The sequence below is a fragment of the Anas acuta genome, chromosome 9 (genome assembly GCF_963932015.1).
Source record: "Anas acuta chromosome 9, bAnaAcu1.1, whole genome shotgun sequence".
Lineage (NCBI taxonomy): Eukaryota > Metazoa > Chordata > Aves > Anseriformes > Anatidae > Anas > Anas acuta.
The window spans coordinates 10207430-10228368 of NC_088987.1; the positions used below are offsets into that span (position 1 = coordinate 10207430).

The following is a 20939-nucleotide window of genomic DNA, read 5'->3' on the forward strand; positions in this document are numbered from 1 at the left end:
GTTTTATTGCAACAAGGCTTAAAAAATACAAGCTCAGACTCCACTTTCCCAGCTGCTATAAAACATGAAGCAAAAGGACTGCCTGCGTGCCAAGAGGCTCTGAACATTGCTGCGAGCCTCAGCTCTCCATCGAAACCCACCCCAACACCTTCAGCAAAACCCATAAACTACCACAGTCAGCTTCTCCCCATATTTAAAAGGTAACAAAAAAAATGAGAGAACTGACCTCAGTTTCCCAAAGCACCTTGCTCAGATAACGCCACGAGCCCTGATTAGGAAGTGCCAGGAGTTATGCACAGAACACACGCATGGTGCAGACCTTTTAACAGCAGAAAGGAAACAAGAAGGAGCAAGAGTCCAGTTAAAAAGGGACTGGCACAGTTTGAAGCTAAGGCTGAAAAACCCAACTGGATGCAACAAGCTAGATTACTGTCTAAAACTAAAGAGCCTTTGTTTGCTAAGCCACTAAGTTTGGGGACAGAGCGTCACCTTCCCTCCCTCTTTCCCTACTTCTGGAAATTCTGGGAAGCATATTTTCATTTGGGATTTGGTAAGGGTGGAGGCAGGTATACACATCTCAGCATGAGTCTGAACTACCCTAATGAAACGCTAAGTTTTGGGTTTTAATGTGGCAACTTTAGGGATAAGCAGCCAACACTGTACGCTCTTGTGACAAAACCCCTGCTGTTTGAGTGGAGAACCATCCCGTCCCCCTCCAAGGCATCTTAAAGACCATAATGAAATTACATTCCTACAGTAACCCAGAGTTTTATTCAAACAATTGTTTAATTTTAGCATGGTTTGGACTTTGCTGTTGTGGCTATAAGGATCCATGTTTGGGAGTTATGGACGCTGCTATACGAGCCATGCTGTACTTTTCACGCTGTTTTACATTTCATCAACTAAATTTCTGGCAGAAGTTAAAAATACCAATGAGGCCTCATACTGCAGAACGCTCGTAGTCACTGTAATCCAGCTAAAAGCACGCAAGCATTTAGCATACAGAAGCTGCACTGACACTATGCTCAGCCTTTACTGTTTCTGTGGAGAGCTGCTAAGAAGAAAACTACAACGATACCTTACTGGCAAAGGCATTCACAATGCAACAGCAGATAACCTTTTTTTTTTTTTTTTTTTTTTCCCTTTTCAGAGCCCTTGTTCGCTATTAATATATTCCAGAAACAAGATAGAGTGCTCAGCACATAGTTATCGTACCAGTCAATTTCCATACAACAGCCATTTTTTATATTGCAAAAAGCCACAGATTCCCATTTTCGCCTTTAAAAATGGAGGCTGAGTGGTTTAGGTAATTACAGCTGTCACGGCGGGTTTGACAAATCATTTCTCTGCTCTATGTATGCTTTAGGCCACTGGGAAAGCTGTCAAATAATGACATCAGAGTCTACATTAGGACTGGCGAAATGCAACTACATTTCCTTTCTTATTTGACTCGGATGGTTTATGGCCCTTCCTTTTCCTATTCCCTTGTTGAAAAGGAGAGTGGAACGAACAAATGGATTATAATTCGACCCAAATTAAACGGAGATAGGTAACAGTGAAGGAGCATGAAAGAAAAAGAGAAGCACATCCTTGCTTTGGTGACGAAGAAGTCTGCTCATTCTTCATCATCAGTAAGTTCTGCAAGCTTGAGTCACTTCCTAGAACTCCAGGCTGTAAGGATGAGCACGAAGACCAGCTGGCTGCCTTCCCCTTGGTCTTCCCTGCTCCTTACATGATCTTAATTCCAGTCAAAGTGCAAACCAACCACAAACTCGTTATTATTTCAATGCCTTCGTAAGTTACCTACTCAGTTCTGAAAACAACCTTGGGCACCGATCTTGGTTTCAGATGCTTTCCACGGGTCTCCAGCATCTGGAGGCAGCTGGGGCTCTGATATTTCCACTGACATTTTGTGATCGAGGCAAACGATTAATGAGGAACCTAATTTTCCCACTGATGCTTAACAGCAATATTATATTCATTACTGTATTACCGAGGCCAGGTGATGAGAAGTGGGTGCCGCATGCAACTTAGGTCTTATCAGAGGGCTACAGCTCACCTGAAAATGGTATCTCTGTATAGGAACACAGTAGTGGAAACAAAACAGGTAAGACAACTGTAATGGGGTGGGGCGAGAGGGGGATGTAATGATCTCAACACAGTCCAGAGCTATCTGAAAGCAGGTATAAGTGGAGAAAAATGAGCTTAAATAAGATTACATAAATTGGAATTTGGTCTAGTAAATGCTTCTGCAATTTTCACTAATGTGAAACCACTGCTTATTTACCTAGTTAATAACTAGAATTAGGAAACGAGTATGCAAAAAGCAGCTACTGGAGCTTGAGCACTAGGGTTAGGAGAACTGTCAGCTCTGAACCCAGGAAAGATCCAAAGAGATGTGCTCTTTACATTCATTTAATACTTCAAAATATATATATTTTTTAGCTGATTTAGAGATTCTGCCCTTGTGCATCACCAACCTTAAAATCTGCACCGAGCACCCAACTAACCTGATCCAGCACCTGATCTCTAGCTCCTTGTTTCTCCTGCTGACCTGCTCTGGTGGTTCATTTGCGTTAGCCCCTTCCAGGCAAGGCCACTGATTCTGCTAAGGCTTAAGGCTATGCTAGCTGCCAGTTTGCTAGCAGCATAGTTACGTTAATGAGGGATGTGATTAACTCCTACCACTTTAAGATGGATGCAGTAACAGTGACGTGCAATTATTTTTATTACTAGAAGAATTGGAATGAGCTATACCAGTATAACGTGATTCACACTAGAGAGGTGTCTATTCTGGCACATAAAATGGAGTAAGATTTGCATATACGTTCTTTCATCTTCAGTTCTACAGTTTGGGAGTAATTCCAATGGTTTTGGGGAAACTCCACACATGCATGCTCCATCTGACGTGCTTCGAGTCCTTGTAGCACAGCACGCAAGGAGGCTATTTTAAGTGTTTGTAACACTTCAGACACAATTGCACATTCTGATTTGTGGCTGCTACCATATAATTGGAAGCTTCACGGGAAAGATATCAACACGGAGAAGGAAGTGCATTAAATTTGTAGCTGAGTATTAGGGGCAGAAACACTCGCACGGATTTTTCCCCACTGCTAGCCTTACACCACGTTACACTAAAAAAAGGCACGAGATGGAGTTATTCACAGCAGCCTTCAGAACTGAGACTTTAAAAGAGAATGCTCCCCCCTTCACTCAATAAGCTTTGCTTCGTACAAGTTCAGAACGGCCCTAGCTTTTTCTAAGGTTCATTGTGATGATAAACACACAGCAGTGTATGGTATGCACTACCGCTTATTAGAATTTAATGCTTCTTGAACAACTACAATGCGAATGGGCATCACAATAGATGGGAACCTCGGTGGAAACCAGAATTCCCACAAATTGTTTAAGAGTACAGTAAATGAATAGCGTTATAAACAAAAAGCCCAAATCTCTCACAAATGCTTACGTCGCATTTACCCACAGATCAGCCCACTACGCGTTCACTGTGCTACTGCACTTGTGCAAAATCCTTCAAACAAAAAAATTACACCCTAACAAGGAGCACTTTCAGCTTATAGATGCGTTTAAGCCAGACAAACCACATTTGTCTCGGATTTTTTTCATATTAGTGAGAGATTTTTGCACGAATAGGACATTCTGTGACAGAGCACCAAGTTGGGCAATTTTAAAGGCTCCATTTTGAAATACTTCACTGGCAAGGCATCAAGACACTCACTAATAAAGACGGTAATTTCCAAAAAGCCACGTTGGGAGTTTATTTTTAAGCCAGTATCTTCAAACAAAAGCAGGGCAACGCAACTGACAAAGTTATAAACACAAAGCATGACAAAATCTAGATGACAGCGTAAGTAAACTAAGCTGAAACCAAACGGCCTGCTGATGCCTCCCAAAACCACTGCAACCTCAGTTACACAACCAGACAGTTAAAATAAACGTAAGCTACGTTTTCTGTATATAATGCATTAAGAAAACTACTCCATCCTATACAAACCCTCCTTGTTTTTTATCTCTCCAATTAATAAGGAGCCACGTTAACATATGCCACAGGTGTTTTCACGTGTTCTTCCTTACAATTGAGGTGCTCACAGGATAAACATACATTCTTAGTCTACTGGGAACATATTTAGGGAGTGGAGGAGAAAACACAGGCTTATTGAACACTCTACCTTGCAAATTAATTATTAAAGCCTTAATGTTTTGTCTCCATGCAGAAAGAAGGGGAAGAGGACACGATTCCACCCAGAGCACCTTCCACACCTTGCTTATGGCTGTCAGAAGCGATAATAACAGCAGCGTAAGGGCACGAGAAACACCTGCCTGTAGCTCATACACACCAGCCAGCTTGCGAAGTGTTTTTTCCTCTGCCAACAGAGCAAAATGTTGATAGGGAAGGATGCTGGGGGTGTGTATGCACACACAGAGATACCCAGCGATGCTCACAGACACACACACACCTCCGAACGAGCTCCTGCCCTGCTAAAACCCCACCGGCGAGCAGCAGGCGCTGCGACAAACCCCGTAAAACCCTTTTTAAAACTCATTTTCTGAGCAGGGGGACAAGGAGGCGAGGCCCAGCGGAGCAGCCCAGGAGCTCTGCAGAGAGAGGGGCAGAGGCAGGGCGGGGAGGGAGAAGCAGCCCGAGAGGCGCAGCACAACGAGCATCGCCTCAGGACAGAGCCGGGGAGCGGGGAAGCCCCTCTCTGAGCGCTCCTGAGGGGAGAAAATTAAACGGGGAGAGCGTGGGGGGGTCCCCGCCCCTCCGAGCACCCCCTGAGGCAGCTCCCAACCGGAGAGCCGAGCCCCAGCCCCCTCAGCCCCCTCAGCCCCACGAAGAGGGCCGTGTCAGGGGCTGCCCCGTCCTGGTCCCGGTGCCCGCCCCGGTCCCTCACCGGCCCGTGTGGTGTCGCTGAGGTCGTGGTTGGCGGCGCTGGCCCGCGGGTAGTCGCGGAGCTTCCTGCCGCTCAAGCTGAGCGTGCCGCTGGCCGCCGCTTCTTCCAGAGCTCGGTCCAAGGAACGGCTCCACGAGCCGGGGCCCGCCGGAGGAGGAGGACACATCGCCGCCGCCGCCGCAGCCGTCGCCACCGCGGTGCCCAGCGGCATCCCCGCGGAGCCGCCCTCCGGCGCCGCCAGCCCCGCGGCCGCCATTTCCCCGCTGCCGCCGCCGCTCCGGCTTCGTGCCGCGCTGCGCATGCGCGGGGCGCCCCCCGGCCGGGAGGACGGGACCCATGCGCCGGCCATGACAGAGAGGGAGGGGAGTGCGCATGCGCCACGCGCCCCCCCCCCCCCCCCCCTCCTTCATCCCCTCCCTGCCTGTGAGGGCCATGGCGGGGCCCGCCCTGACACCGCCCCGAACAAAGGCAGGGGTCGGGTTATTCACCGTGCCCAGCGCCTCGTCACATAGACACACGGGCACTATGTTCATCCTGAACCCCTTCCATGGCTCATACTCATCCCTCTGCCAAGCACACTTCCTCAAAACCGCGGCCGCAGAGGTTTATCAGGGTGTTGGCGCTGATCCTGTGAGGCGAGGGTGAGGGTGCAGAGCTCCCGTCAGCAGTTCAAACCCCTGATATATCGTGATATCACCTGTCCGATTGTGGTATCAGCAACTAGTCACACCAGTATACATAAACTTTTACAGCACCACTGCAAAAAGTGATTACTTTCCCCAACACAGGCAACAAATGCAAGCCTTCTTCACATTCAACTATTTTTTGTTACATTCTTCAGAACATTTAATGATTTAGTCATTAACAACCCCTTAAATATATGCATTTTCTGATATAACCAACGTATTACTGCCCAAGTGTTATAACAGGGACAAGACAGCATGAAACCTGTAACTTTTTATTTAAAAAAAAATTAACAGCTTCAGAATAGATCAAATGTAATAACTTCTCCAAAAAATACCAAAAGGTACAGTGTAAAGCATCTTCTCATTAAATACAAACTAGCTTTTTTTTTTTGATGCATTGCATCAATGTTTTGCATCTATGTTGATGCAAAAGAGTTTTTTTTGTTGCATCCTGGCACATGGAAAATGTATACACTGAAACAGAATGACTGACGCCACATTATCTACTCAAATTCTAACAGTGGGACATCTTTCATTTGTCAAAAAAATCCTACTAGTAATTAAGAAAAAACACCTTAACACCATTATGTTCATTTCTGCTAAGGTATATTTGTCAACATTAAAAATAAGGGTTTCGGTTCTATATAGCATCAGGGATGCATTCGGACTTTAAAATTGCTGTATGAATGAAAGCCCTTCTGCAGTCAATGCTCTTCAAACATTGAAGTCCCCAGTAAACGCCAGTTAACTTGGAATTTGAGATAAAAATGCAAGGAAACCAGTTCTGTAAGAAGTCCAATGTAAACTCTTCAAGAAAAATAAAACGAAGTAAAACCACTTCAAACACCATGAACATTTGTGGATGCAGCAACCAACCATCCTTTTACGTGGCTGTACCTAAACTCCATCGCTACATAACAGGGTTAAACTCATCAATTCCTGGGCTGGAAGCAGCTTTAACTGTATGTTACTCCTGAACAGGTGCCTCACTTTTAGGAATCATAAATTAATATTGAGAATGCCCCAGTCCTTACCATCCTGCAGGTTCGGATACACAAAGCTATGCCTGCAGCAAGCAACTACATGGTCCTGCTCAATGCCTTACGCATGCTGGTAGACTGAGGGCTTTCTTCCAGTGACATTCCCCAGTTTTGGCCAATTTCAAGACGCCTGACAAATTTCAATCAACTTCACATTTTACCTCTCTTTGGTATATACAAGCAAGTGCCGTTAGATTGCATGCCTCTGGCCATTTGTATGAGCCACAGAAAACCCTCTGGGTCAAGGTTTGCAAGATGAAAATCCTGTGTCTGGGAATGCAAGGAACTCTACCATGCCACTGACTTTCTTGTGAACTGTTACATTTATTTCTATGAAATTATCCAAAAATTTGAAGTTATTGCATTAAGTTTGAGAAAATAAAAACTTACAAAAAGAAATAGTAAGCAAAAGTTTAAGAAAAATGGGAGATGTGTAAACTCCAGTTGCAGAGGATGCTGATGAACTTGAGATATTTGTAATACAAGTTACTCTCGTACTGCCTGCGCAGTACTCCTCCAATATGGTCTGGACCACTTTTAAGGATAAGAGTAGAATAGTCTCCATCCCAATTACATATTACGGGTCTCAGCTAACAGCTTTATTTGTGAAATAGAGAATGCAAAACATTTAGTCTTCAAGAAAGGAAAAAAAAAAGAACTTTAAAAGCACAAAGAAGTACAACCAATGCTCCCATGAAAAATGTTGCTACATCACTACTAAAGTATTCACGGACTGAGGCTCTGTGCCAAACTGCAGTCCAGAGGAAAGTTCATAGGCAGTCCCTAACATCCTAAAGTGGGATTTGTAATGATACACTGACACAATCTTTACTATAGCAGGGGGTTGAAGAACAGATACCGAGTACTTCTAAACAGAAAGAAAAACCTTTTAACTTCATGTTTAAATATTGGTTGCAAGATGAACCAAAATCGGTGTTTGTTAACAGCTGGGCAACAGAATCTTTTCCAACCAGGTGATGGTGCTACTCCAGTAGATTGGTTTCCCAGTTTTCCCCCTCTCAGGGCAAAATGTCTTTTACTGCTCAAAGTAAAAGTAATAAAAACAGTGCCACCATCTTAGCAAGAAGTCTGGAGAATTTCAGGGATGTACGCCATATTCTTCTGCCCACTTTTATCTCACTTTCTTAAGTAGGTGGGATCAGCACTCAAGTCCATTCGACAGGTTAGCCCACTGTTACAAAACGGCTTCCTTTGTTCTGAGACAGCGCTGTTCTTTGCTCCTTCAGGATCCCAAAACGTTCATTCAGTGTCATCCCTGTCTGAAAAATAAAATAATTTCATAAACTTAAAAGACGTTAGGTTAATTTAGTCAAAGTAATAAATACAAGAATATTTTTTCCTCCTTTAGTTTCATCACTTGACTTCCTAACTCAAATTCCTAAAACAAAAAAAGGTTTGATTTGGTTTAGTCCTTTCCTCCACCATTTAAAAATCAAGAGCTACTTCTTGGAATTTATTAAGAATACATGGTACACAATGCCAGAACTGACAACCTACTCAGAAAACTGTAAAAAAGTTAAACTGAGGACGGACAGACTGAAAAGGGAACTTTTACTACACCTATTTCCCCATACAGATTCTATGTAACTTCAACAACTACAGCTGTTGAACCACTATAATGCAGTTTTTCTAGTTCATCCAGTTGAGGCTGCAGACTGGATTCTAGACCAAAAGTTCAAGCAATTTTTCCAATATACTAGTAGACTATTTTTGACATACTGCTTGTTCATTGAAGGAACAAATCCAGACCAATGCCCTGACCCTACGCAGTACTCTGCAGATGGCAGCAAGGAGCTGATTACAAGAACAGCCTCATCTTGTGGTCAAATTCTCCGGCATCTGTCAGCCTGTAAGAATTTCATTAATGGCAGCACTAAGATTTCTGCATCTGATCACTCATGTTAATTAAACTTCGGAAAAATATTAATCATTCAAGTGTTTGTGTCATCACACTGATCACATCTGATTTTCTCACCCCACCTTTTTTTTTTTTTTTTTTTAATGCTAGGTGCATAGCAAAAGTCGCCCTATTAAATCAGGTTACATCACCAAATGACGCTTGTTCCTGAATTACGCACACTTGCTGATTCAAGCACAGCAGGAACACCAGAAAGCTTTTAGAAACATTCAGCATTTTAAATCCTATTTAAAGCACGTGGGTATTCAAGATGTAAACTAGAGGAACAGGAACAGTGAGTTCAGGCACTTGCTTGGAGTTACACAGCAAGTTAGTGGAAGAACTAGAAGTGGAAATGAAGTCGTCACCAGTTCCCTCATTTTTCACTAGCGAATCTAGGAGAAAAGTGCCTGGCTCATCAGATTTTATCTGTCTTATCTGAAGCTACTTCTACAGTCAAGAAATGAAACTACATTTACCTGTTTTCCAACACTATTAATATCAAACTGCAATGGAACCCCTTTGGGAATCTTCTTCTCTTCAGATTGGTCCCTCTTCATCAGAAATGGGGGCACAGGAGTGCGAGTTAATCGTAATTTCTGGGAACTGTGAAAGAAGAACATCAGACAGGACACCGTGAATACATGTTTTATGCAATGAAGCCTTACTGCTGATAGAAATATGAATTTTTCATCATGCCATTTGATTAGGCCAGCTGAGTAGCTGAAGGGCTCAAATTCAAGGAGGTTAAAGTGAAGCAGAACTATGAAAGTTTAGGATTTCTTATTGTTATTAGACAGCAAGTGCCCCAAAAGGAAGCAATTTTATTTTATTTTTTTTTTACTGACAACCCCATTATTCACAGTTAATTATTCTTGTAAATACATAAAATAAAAATTGGTATAGTTTTCCCTGCAGATAAAATATTAATAATGGAAAAAGCAACTCAATTGATTTTTAAAATAAAACACCTAATGAATCAACAGTGCCTTCAATTTTATAAAGACAAATACAGCAATGCTTTCTTTAAGTAAAATTCTAGCAGTGTCATTACTGATCAGGCAGAAACTACTACCATCACTCATTGACTAGATGCTAAATTCATTTTCATTCAGATCGGGGAGGAAAACAGCCTTAACAGTCTGATCTAGAACAGGCAGACAAGGTGAAGATCTACCAGCCCACCACCCTTCGACTCTACACAGCAGATCAAGTTCCTAATGAGGAGATGTTTCGGTAAACTCAGCTGTGGTGTTACTAACACACAACTCAGAAATATTCAAAAACAGGACAGATTTGGAAGTCTTCAGAAAAAGCTGTCACGTGAAGTCACATGAAAGACTGTCCAAAAGGACCTTGCTAAATGGCTCAGGAACAGCGATTTCATTTATGTTAACATTTCAGAACTATTTCTCAAACTCACACTGGGGCTAGGATTGCTCCTGGGTTGTCGATGGACACAGTCAGAATCCCTCCACTTGTGGAAGAAGTTCGCCATCTAGTTTGAAAACACAGAAATCACAAAAATATTGCTGAAATTTCAGTCAGAATATCTTTAAATGTGCGTCCAGAACTCAGGCTAACAAGGAACGTGCAAGTTTTTAGAATGTAGGCCAATACAAAGACCACATGCAGCCAAATTTTCTCAGCCTGCTTTGTTACCAACAACAAAACTGCAAAGAGCCTACCAGGCTGAGAATGATAAAAGATGAATATGAAGAGTAAGAGTGGAGGGTGTCCATCTTGTGGCCTGCCTTGCATATTTCCAAACTCCTTCATAGGCTCTATATTTATATCAAATAAAATGGAAATTGCATCACGAGCTTAGGAGAGCACTGACATTTCAGTTTTTCTTCTCATCTACGCAGTATTCATGACAGACTAGTCTGTTCCTCTGAAGCTACCACCTTCCCCCTCATTCCCGCAAGCATCTTACTGCAAACAAACTCCTCCTAGTTAAATAACGAAATAATTTAGAAAACAACTGCGGAAAATAGGGGGAGGATTGCTGTCACTCAGTTGAGATGCCTACAGGGGAACAAAAAAAGCATTCTATTACCATAGCTAGAAGCAGAAGCCAGAATTAAATGGAGGACAGCAGTACAAACAAGAAACTATACTCAAGTTTTCCAAATGAAATACTTACTGACGAGTTCTCTTTACTGTCTGGTTATCAAGATCATCTGCTGTCTGCACTTGGGCCTGCACCTGAAAGCACATCAATACAGACACTGGATTTGCAAAATGTTTCACAACTCCCATTGTAGCAGCTGGAAATACAGCAGTTCAAAAACAGAAGTTTAAAGTGGTTTATACATGATGCACAAACTGAGCTGTACTTTCAGAGGGACATATAAATAACTATCCTACTAACCTTGTAAGGCACTGGAAGAAAATTACTCTAAGAACCTAAAACGTTTTAAACATCGCCAATAAAGTAACTTAACCAATAAAGAGATGGAAACATCTTTGAGAGCTTCAGCAAACACTACCAACATGCACCAAAGTGTTATCAGGCCAGCAATAAAAGCTATGGCTGTAGTTCTGTAATTCATATGGATGGAAGATGGTAACTACCTACAGTTAAAACAACAGCAGATGTAGAATAAAGGCGTAAGTGAAAACCAAGAACACCATTCACTGCATATCCACTTTCTATTTTCTTGATCTTATTCAAAATAACTAAAAAAAACCCTCTTTGAATACAAATAAGATGAACATATTCAGATTCTGAAACATGTTACTGCTCTATCATTTACCTGAAGGCAGCTGCTGAAAGCTGTGCATTGCTTCCTAACATTTACTTGTGAGAGGAAGAACTAATGGCTTAAAACTATCCTCAAATACTCAGACAAGTTCCATGCCCTTCAGAACAGTCCAGCTACACTGAAATAGGAAGCAAGACTCAATGGGTTACAGTAACTGAAGGGAAGTTTCCAGAAGAACATGTGCCTATTTTCCAGTCTCCTTGAAGTTTCTACTTAGATCTGATGATCAAAAGCGATTAATTAATTTCAACATTTTGAGTTATCTCAAAATCTGTGGCACTACTTTGTTTTCAGCAATGTTTATTACCTTCAAGCCTCTTCGAAACAAGAAAGTTGCTTGACGAGTGTCTTTCTGTTGATTTAGTTTGTTTCCAATTCTGGCAAAAGCAGACGGCATGTTATTCCTGTAATATTTAGAAAACATAGTGAAAGGCTCCAAAGATAACATTTGAAAGAGACCACTATGAAGGTCAGGAAATTGCCCAATTGCCCACTAAAGACATCTGCGAAGCTGCCTCTTTGAGGCGGAACATTTCAGTCGCAATAAGCTTCTCACCTACGAGGAAAAAAAACATATTATTTAAAAATGAAGAAATCTCTAGGACTAGAAATTATAGATCCATAGAATTGTTTAGGTTTGAAGAGACCTCTGAGATCATCAAGTCCAACTATCCTCCTAACGCTACAAATCCACTGGTCAACCATGTCCTTAAGTGCCACATCCACACATCTCTTAAATACTTCCAGGGATGGTGACTTCACCACCTTCTTGAGCAGCCTGTTTCAATACCTCACCACCCTTCCTGTGACAGAACACTTCCTGACAGCCAGTCTAAACTTCTGCTGGCAGAACTTGATCCTGTCACCTCATGTCCTATCCCTATCACTTGTCACCTGAGAAAAGAGACTGACACCCTCCTTGCTGCAACCTCCTTTCAGGTAGTTACAGAGAGTGATGACATCTCCTCTCAGCCTTCTTTTCTCCACACTAAACAGCCCCGGTTCCCTCAGCTGCTCTCCTGATGTCTTGTTTTCTCATCCCTTCACCAGGTTCGTTGCTCTTTGCACACACCTGAGCAACTCAATGCTTTTCTTGTAGTGATGGGCCCAAAACCAAACACAGCACTTGAAGTGTGGTGTTGGGTACAGAGAGACAATCACTTCCTGCTAGCCACCCTATTTCTGGTGCAGGCCAGGATGCCACTGGGCACCTTGACCACCCGGACATATTGCCAGCTCATATTCAAATATTGGCCAGCACCCCCAGGTCCTTTTTTGCCAGGCAACTTTCCAGCCATACTCTCCAAAGCCTATACTGCTGCATGGGGCTTTTATGACCCAAGTGCAGCACCTGGCATTAGGACTCCCATGTCACAGGTCAATAATTCTGCTTCTTCTTTACTGTAATACCCTCCAGCACTTTATATTAGATAAAAACAAAGAGCAGTATTGGTAGCTGTAAACAAGCTGCGTTTACAGTTTCTACAAGAGTCACACAGTGAAAATTTCCATCACAGAGACCAGTTCAGCTGCAGGTTGTAACTGATACAGATCAATTCCGGCATAAATAAAATATGCAATACCTTCCAAGAAACGGAAGATGGCACCAGCTTCCACAAAGACATTTTATTTAGAAAATTCACTAAACCATGGTTGTCACTTTGAAGCTATTATGGAAATCCATCTTGGCTGCCTATGATTTAAATGAAGGCAGAATACCAGACGCTCTCAAATGCAGGTACCTCCCAAGTGTTCTACACGATAATAAGTACCTGCCTTTGTTCAAGGCCATGTTCAGCTTCAGATCTACTGAACTTCATACACACGACAGTCTTGATAGTACTACAACTGCCAGTACCTACCATTTGCCCTCGGACCCAGTTCTGTCAGAAACAAGACTCATTATAGAAAGTTATCAGGAAGAGCTCAGAAAGCAGACATGGCATTTTACCTTCTGTTTAGTGGAGCAGGCCTCCTGAGGACTGGGATTTGTTTTCTCTGCATATCAGATTGTCTCTGCAAATTTGTTTTCTTTTTCAAAACTGGGTAATTCCGCTGTGCATTCTTAAAAATGAGAAAATAAATAAATGCAATATATATGTATGATGTGTACATACAAACACACACTAAATTGAATTAGGAACAATATAGCTATAACCTGAATATAATTACTGAGTCCTTTCCTATCTCTAAAAAGGGAAGTATTTCATGAATTAGTTGTTAAACTGAAACAGGTATATATTAGAACTGTCATTTAAAAACATCTGCATTTCTCTCCTGTGTGTTGTAACTGTATGCGCTTCTGCTGTTTCAAGCTTTGTCAGTTTTCCTGGAAATTTTTCCTTCAATTTTTGTTTGTTTACAAGCTGCACACAGAACACATTTTGCTTTGCCCACCTTTCACAGCTCACTATAATTTGAGAAATACCATCTATGCTGTTATGAATCATATGTTCCCCTCATTACCAGGCCAAAAAAAGCAGAGCTTAGAAGTTACTTGATTATTTTACCTCCCTATATATAACTGACAATAACTCCTCCACACACCTTTAAAATTATTCTTCACAAATCCAAAAGCAATCCCTGTTCTACAATACCAGAATAGATGGAACAGGCAGGAATGCACTGGAGGAACGCAGAAGAGGGAGGCTGCTGACAGAGGTATTTTGCAAAACTTCATTTTTGTGATAGGCCCATGTTTAACACCTGCATGCGTGTTGTACCATTGGTTTGTAGCAAAGCAATATAGATGACAAGAAATCCTAGTAAGTGAGCTTTTCTTGTAAAAATAAAATGCTCACATATTCTCACAGAATGGACTTCTGCGCTTCAATCTACACGGCTTGCTAAGTGTTCAAAACCTTTCAAACCTAGTCACTGTCCATCCCTCTCTCAAAACAAAAAAACACTCAGCCAACACACCTGCAATTTCATAAGAGGTTGTACCAGATGTCTGCACGCTATAGAACCAGTATACTGGAATATATTTCAGTAGCACTCGTCTGAAGCCACTGTGTTCCATTTCTAATGAGTTCTTTTAGCAAAGTCAGAGTTACAGCTAATGCAGACAATTACATGAACCACTGGAACTGCATTAATTACCTTCTCACTAAGCGGCTGTCTGTTCAGAGGACTAATTCCTTTGCGTGAACCCATTGCTTTCTTGGCTGCCAAGCCAGTTTTAACTCCATAAGAACGCTTCTTCCCTGCTATCTTCTTTCTGTGTCCCAAACGATTTTTACCATAACCTGCAAAAAACAAAATAAAAATTGAAGAGTTCAACAATTCTTACTGAAATATAAAGTTCATTGTGTTAAAATGCTATGCAAGCAACACAGGTTTATTTGGCTGCACACTTCTACCCTTAGAGCAGAAAATGTCACTACACATGAAGACAGTTTGGTCATTCAGTTATTTTATTAAGTCTGGCTCTACAGCTAGCACAACAATAATCACCTCATACAGATGACAATTTTGCTTTCCTTCACTGAATTAATTAACGATGAAAACTTGTTATTTGACACGTCTGCAGGGACAACTTAAGAGTCCTTCTGGCATAGGAAACTACCAAATACACCAAAATGGACCTTCATCAAGTGCTGAGTAACACAAAATCAAACCAAATAATTCAGGTCCCCAGCAATTCAGCAGACATTAAATTACCAACTTAATAAAGAAAACAAAAAGAAAAAAAAAAAAAAAGAAAAGCAACTTCAAAGCTTATTATGTACATCAGTGGTTCCCAAGACATAACTTAAGAAGAAAAAGAGAATAGCAACTGGCCCACAAAACCATATTAAACAGTGTATGAATTACATCACATTTAAAGTGTTTTCAATTAGAAGCCTGCATTCTGCAGTCTACACAAGACTGAGAAATGACAGCTGTCTTTGGATATAAAAGGCTTGCAAGTCTAAGGTCTGTAGTATAAACATCTCAAGTCTCCAGTTACAAGGCTTTGGTTAACCCTGTCTGGAGCCATTTAGCTTCACGTTATGTAAACGCACCACACCTCGTTTTTTTCCCCCAAGTTAGGATCCCCTCTAGAACCTCAGACTGCAAGATAAATTTAAAACTGAGAAGTCAGCTCTGCAGAAACAGGCACATCTAGTCCTGACATATGTGACTTCGTAGCACTGATGACAGATCTGTGCTTCCTCATGAGACAGGATCACAAAGCAAGCTGTGGATCAGAATCTAGCCTGGATAAATCTGCTGTTGAGAGACTGCTGTGTAACCACACTGTGTAGACAGTTAACAAATGTTCTTCCCCATTAAAAGAAAAGCTGAAAAACGGAGTTATTTAGACTGGAAGGGACCTCACAAGCTCTCTGGACCAAGCTCTGCTCAATGAAACGACAACTTCGAAGTCAGCTCAGGCAGCCCAGGGTTTTGTGCAGTTGCACTGTGTATCACCAAGGACAACTTTTATTCAAATGGACAATGATCTTCCCTCTGCTTCTCCCCACAAAAGCTGAGAAAGTCCCAGCTCGAGTTGCTTGCTTCCTTTCAGAGAGTTTGGCAGCAACATCTAAAACCAGAGGGAATTGAATGCTGATCATTTGTGGTTTCTGTAGCTGTCCACAAACAAGAGAGGATTTGCCACTTATCAGAATAACTTCAATGGCACTGGAGTAGCAGTAAATCTACTGGTCATAAGTAAGCAATAATTAAGACCCTCAGAGGAACTATTTAATGATACCTTCTGCTCAAAAACAATATAGATGAGGGGTGCTTCAATGGGAGGAAATGTATGGAAACGCATGGACCTGTCTAGAATGGAGCAGTTAAAGCTATTCACAATGTTTCAACAAATGAAGCTAGCAATTATGGAAAAAAAAAAAAGTTTGCCTCTTTTTTTTTCCCCTAGAACAAGGGCAGACAAAGGAGGAAAGTCCAAGAGTTGAACGTATTACGGATTTTATATTTGAAGCTCTAGTTCTTCCTGAAATTCTAAATTGTAATACTTGCTTCTTTTGTGCCCTTCAGGTCACGAACAACTGCACTAGAGAACTGTGGTTGTAAATAAAAGCCTGCACTTGATAATCTACCACTTCAATTACTCTCTCACCTCCACAAATAGTCTCACACTTCATCTGACTGACATAAAACATTCTCCTGTATTGCCAACAATTTACCAAAGATGCATAAATTAATTAACACTGTTATGTTGGCCTGTCTGAAAAGCAAAACAACTCTGAGTTATGTGACATTTCATTGATCTCCAAAAGAATACAAACTACTGCTACAACAAATATTAAGCAGTGACAATGAAAACATGAGATTACTTACTGTGAATACATCAGACAGATGTGCATTTGTTTTAAACAAACGCTACTCAACAAGAAACTGTGTATACTAAACAGCTAGCTCAGGTGGTAAGTGTTCTGTATGGACAGTACCAACCAGTGCTAAAAAGGTACTTTTCAAAATTAAACATAAGCAAAAAGTTTTTATTTCTAGCAGGTGCTCTTCATGTACCAGACTAATACCTGGGAATCATCTAAAAATGACTCCTACTTATTGAAAAATCTGACAGCTACTCAGGAAATCTGCAGTAAAGGTGTTACTGAGCACTTTTCCCCTCTACAGTTCCTGCCTACGTGACTTTTTTCCCCCAACTGCTGTACTCCACTGTAAAAGCACAGACTTAAGAAGGCTGCCATGGTACATTCTTTGCAACCCAAAGTCTTAATAAGAAAAGCCAACTCAGACACCCTGCACTATCCATCTGGATGTCCCAGAGGAAGCGTTACAGACTGCAGTAACAGCTATTTTTGGGAAGCCTACTAGGAGAATTCTACCTAGCATATATAAATCTATTGGCTCTTTTTCACAAAGCTCCAAAGTCTGGCAAAACCTGCGCATTTCCTAATGTACGAGTTTTGGCATGAACACTCTCTATCCACCTCTGTGAGACCAAGTATTAACACAATTTCCAAAACTGAAAGAAAATGAAAAAAAATCAGAAAGAAAGCCAATCCTTCCTTGTATCAAGAGAGTCCATGAAATACCTAAGCTCCCTGCTGGCCGGACATCTCAATGCTGTTCTCATACTGAAGCAGAAACAAACCCAAATGTAAATGAATCACAATAAGCTGAATTATAATCAAAATTGTATACCACTATTTGAAAAACACACGTATTGACTGTGTCAATCCATGCTTTTTCAGGAGCTTACATTTCAGCTCAAAAAAGATCACAGTCCACATCATATCTGATACACCCACCCTTCTGTTGTTGGATTCCCCACTTGGAGCCTGGTGTCCTGAACTGCCGAGTTCGATTCTGATGAAGCCCTCTTTTCATTTTGGGGGAATATTGCTTTCTCTCTTCTTTCTTGTTCAGCTTAATTATATCATCTGTAAGAAGAGGGAAAAAAAAAGATCTGACATATTGCAGACATATTCTAGTTCTAAAGAAGAGAAACCATAGCTGCTTAGAGTTAAATGAAACAGACCAGTTAATCTTGAGAAACCAGCACATACAAGTTAAGTCCCAATTAGTCTTCCAGTCCTCATTTGATAATATAATATAAATATAATATAAAGCAGCTGTTGCACACATTCAGAATATCCAAGATACTTGAAAGATCATTAAGTTTCAAAACAAATGATCTGTTAGTTTTTGTAGACCATTGAAGAAAAGGTAATCCCATCGCACTCTCACACCTTCCAGGCTACAGAAAAAATGTTAGTTCAAGCCTTAACTCTTTCACCCTATGTTACTCAATGAAATCACACAAAGGAACTCAGGCTATCGGTTATCTTTATAAGTTCACTGAGGTTCAGACAACAGGAAAAAGCAAGCAAGACTTCTCTCCCCAAGTACCTGCAATCCAAAGCAATCACCTTATCTATTGTCGTAGAGAACAACGTTGAACAAATTATTACTGGGTTTAAGAATACGTGTAAGATTATAAACTGATAAATTCATGAAAAGCAAACAGGTCTGTCAATAGCAAACCATGTCACACCAGCCTGATTTCATCCACTGATCAGGGAGCTGGATCAGGAGATAAGTGTAAAGTAACAGCTGTGGTATGCCTTTACTTGACTCTTAGCTTGTCTACAAAAACACCATAAAAGAAGATGTCAAATTATACTTTATTGCATCTCAATCGTGGGAGCACAACTGACACAAACGTCATATTACAGAGAGATTCCACGAATACAGACATCCCCTTCTGAGTCAGGGAGAGAAGGGAGCAGGGTTGCTGTATTTAATCAAGTTCAAATGGACTTAGATGGGGTAGAAAAGAGAAAACAGTGAATAGAAAAAAAAATCATAAAGTTTCATTCGCAAATGCTTTGTATCGTACTGATAGTGAAGAGAAAATCAGCCTACTTTGCTGCAAAAATGAATGAATATCTGGAAAAAAAAATAGGTAAAGGACTGCTGATACAGGTCACTCAGGTTTCGAATGCTATAGAAGCTTCTTTACCAAAGAACTCGTCCCTATAGGAAGGATTCCTGAACAAACCTTTATGTATGACAAAGGAAACTAAAGCCACTTCAGCATGGTATCTAGCTCAAAAATAGCTGAAAATATCACTGACAACTGCAGTACTCAGCTGGAAGCATTGCTCAAGCTTAGTATCAGCGATAAACAGGTGCTGAGCAAAAGATAAAGCTTCCCAACCTTGGACCTCCAGGGCCTTGAAGAGCTGACCCTGGAGCTCGTCAAGAAACATGTAGATGTAGAACTCAGCAGCACGGTTTAGTAGCTGCGATGCAAACTACCATGCATGTTCAGAGAACTTGGATCCTTGTTTCACAGCTCATCTGCCCCATCTTAGATCCCATTTTTGCAAGACAACCAGCTGTTAATGCACACAGGCTTGCAAGTTTTTGAAACAAAAGGACTAAAGTTTCAGCAATTCTCTTATTTGGGGAAACGAAGGTTACCTAGGACATTAAGCTTCATGTTGTCTTAACTAAGGAATGTGTTCTCCTACCTCGTCTGCGATCAGAGATCAAAACTACACCTGGAACAGCAGAATAATTTATGGATATTATCAAACTGGAAGCTTAGCCTCAGATGAGTTGCACACACTAGCAATAAAAACAGGTTTAATCTTTATTAGTACAAGAGAAAGTACTCAACACTAAGTTCTAGATCCTACGATTTCCTGGTTTAGCATCATGACAATTTTTTGTTACCATGACAGATGTGGGACTGAAGCTTATCTTCCTTAACAGCAGGCCATAAAACTATGACTTAGGAACAGTAGGTGGTGACGAAACTGTTCTCATGTAAGTTTCCCCTGAAGTTAAACAAGCTAAGGGACACACCCACCCTCTACAGATTCTTTAACATCAAGTCACCATGACACCACAACAGTTCTTCGCCATTTGTCACTGGGCAATGCCCAAAAAGAACATGCAGTAGTGGCAAATACAAAAGTTAATTTGGCCAAATAAGAAAATATTTGACTTTATGAAAGTAAGCTAGTCGCTGAGAATCAATGACCTTATTCTTAGTAACCTTGGAAACAAAGACTCAGTATGCTCGTCTATAAATAAAAATAGATTTATTGGAATGTTGTAGTGGGACTTGACATTCAGAAAAACTCTCAACATCATTTCACAAGTCATCACCAGAACAAAGAACTCCTCTGGATCCTCTAGAAAGAGAAAAAACGTATATATCCTTGTATTTTAAGGTGATCCACAAAAGCCAAGTCTACCGTTGCATTCAAGCCATGATTTCAGTGTTTGAAGGGAACCTCCTGACGGTACCGATCCAGCACATGAGCAGTCTCGGAGCCACACCACCAGGTTATTTTGCAGCTGGGGTTTTTCTGAACAAACCCTGACTGGAAGACGTACTCCAGGCATTCACCAAGCGTTCCACCAACTACCAAGCAGGCTCAGCGGCGAGGATCAGAGCAGAATTAGTTTGGAAATGTACAAATAGTGAGGGGGGCAGGTTTCGGGCCCTACCTGAGGGGCAGCAGGCCTGAGGCGGCCCTGCTCCTTCCTAACAGGCTGGGAGGGCAGGGGAAGGGAGGCAGGACAGGGAAAGGGCAGCAGGTGCGGGCCGTGCCCCGGACACCCCCCTCCCACCCCAGGAACCCACCTCAGGCCTCCGGGCTCGCCCCCAACCGATAACGGCGCCTCCCCCTCCCGCCCCCCCCACAGCCGTTGGCTCGCTCCGCACCCGCTTTAACTCAACCCCACGGCCCCGCGGCTCACCCAGGGACATGTCGATCTTCTCCAGGCTGTCGCTGCTCCCGCTCCGGGCCCCGGCAGCGGCCGAGGAGGCCGCAAGCGGCGCCACAGCCCCGAACCCGCTCATGGCCGCCCTGCCTCCGCCGCCTCCCCTCAGCCGCCCCGAACCGACGGCGGGCGGGCCTCGCGCATGCGCACTGCGCACGCGCCGCAGCCCTCCCCTCAGCCCGCGCCCCCTCCCCCCAAAATGGCCGCCGGCGCCTGCGCGCTGAGCACCCCTCAGCCGGGGCTGAGGGTGCCTGTGGGGTGGGAAACCGGGGGCCGAGCCCAAAAGTACCACGTTGGGATTCAAACTGTCATTTAAAAATAAAACGATATGGAGAGCGATGTTTTGTTTGCTTTGGATTTTTTGTCAAAGTCGCTGTCTGCAGGTTTTTGTC

At 42.2% G+C, this 20939-nt stretch overlaps 2 protein-coding genes across 20 annotated transcripts in view; both read right to left on the reverse strand.

Moving 5' to 3' along the window:
* The window catches only part of LRCH3 (leucine rich repeats and calponin homology domain containing 3), a 61270-nt gene extending 56041 nt beyond the window's left edge, over positions 1-5229 (reverse strand). For 12 of the 18 annotated variants that reach the window (XM_068692628.1, XM_068692637.1, XM_068692644.1 and 9 more), the window contains exon 1: positions 4914-5222. In XM_068692628.1, coding sequence (XP_068548729.1) covers positions 4914-5214 — 301 coding nt within the window. In that variant the 5' untranslated portion in view covers positions 5215-5222. Of the gene's footprint in view, positions 1-4913 lie in introns of all 18 variants that reach the window. The other 6 variants (XM_068692645.1, XM_068692647.1, XM_068692640.1 and 3 more) reach the window with 3 other exon arrangements.
* A 628-nt stretch (positions 5230-5857) lies between these two features.
* Positions 5858-20692, reverse strand: FYTTD1 (forty-two-three domain containing 1). 2 transcript variants are annotated; one of them, XM_068691834.1, is made up of 9 exons: positions 20524-20692; positions 17556-17687; positions 14428-14573; positions 13277-13389; positions 11633-11702; positions 10704-10765; positions 9981-10055; positions 9037-9163; positions 5858-7919 (listed from the first exon to the last, which is right to left on the reverse strand). In XM_068691834.1, exons 1-9 carry the CDS (start codon positions 20624-20626, stop codon positions 7824-7826), a joined length of 924 nt encoding a protein of 307 aa, XP_068547935.1. In that variant the 5' UTR covers positions 20627-20692; the 3' UTR covers positions 5858-7823. The 2 variants fall into 2 exon arrangements, with proteins under 2 accessions (XP_068547935.1, XP_068547934.1); XM_068691833.1 differs by having other exon boundaries at positions 11633-11729; positions 20524-20691.
* Positions 20693-20939: the final 247 nt, after the last annotated feature.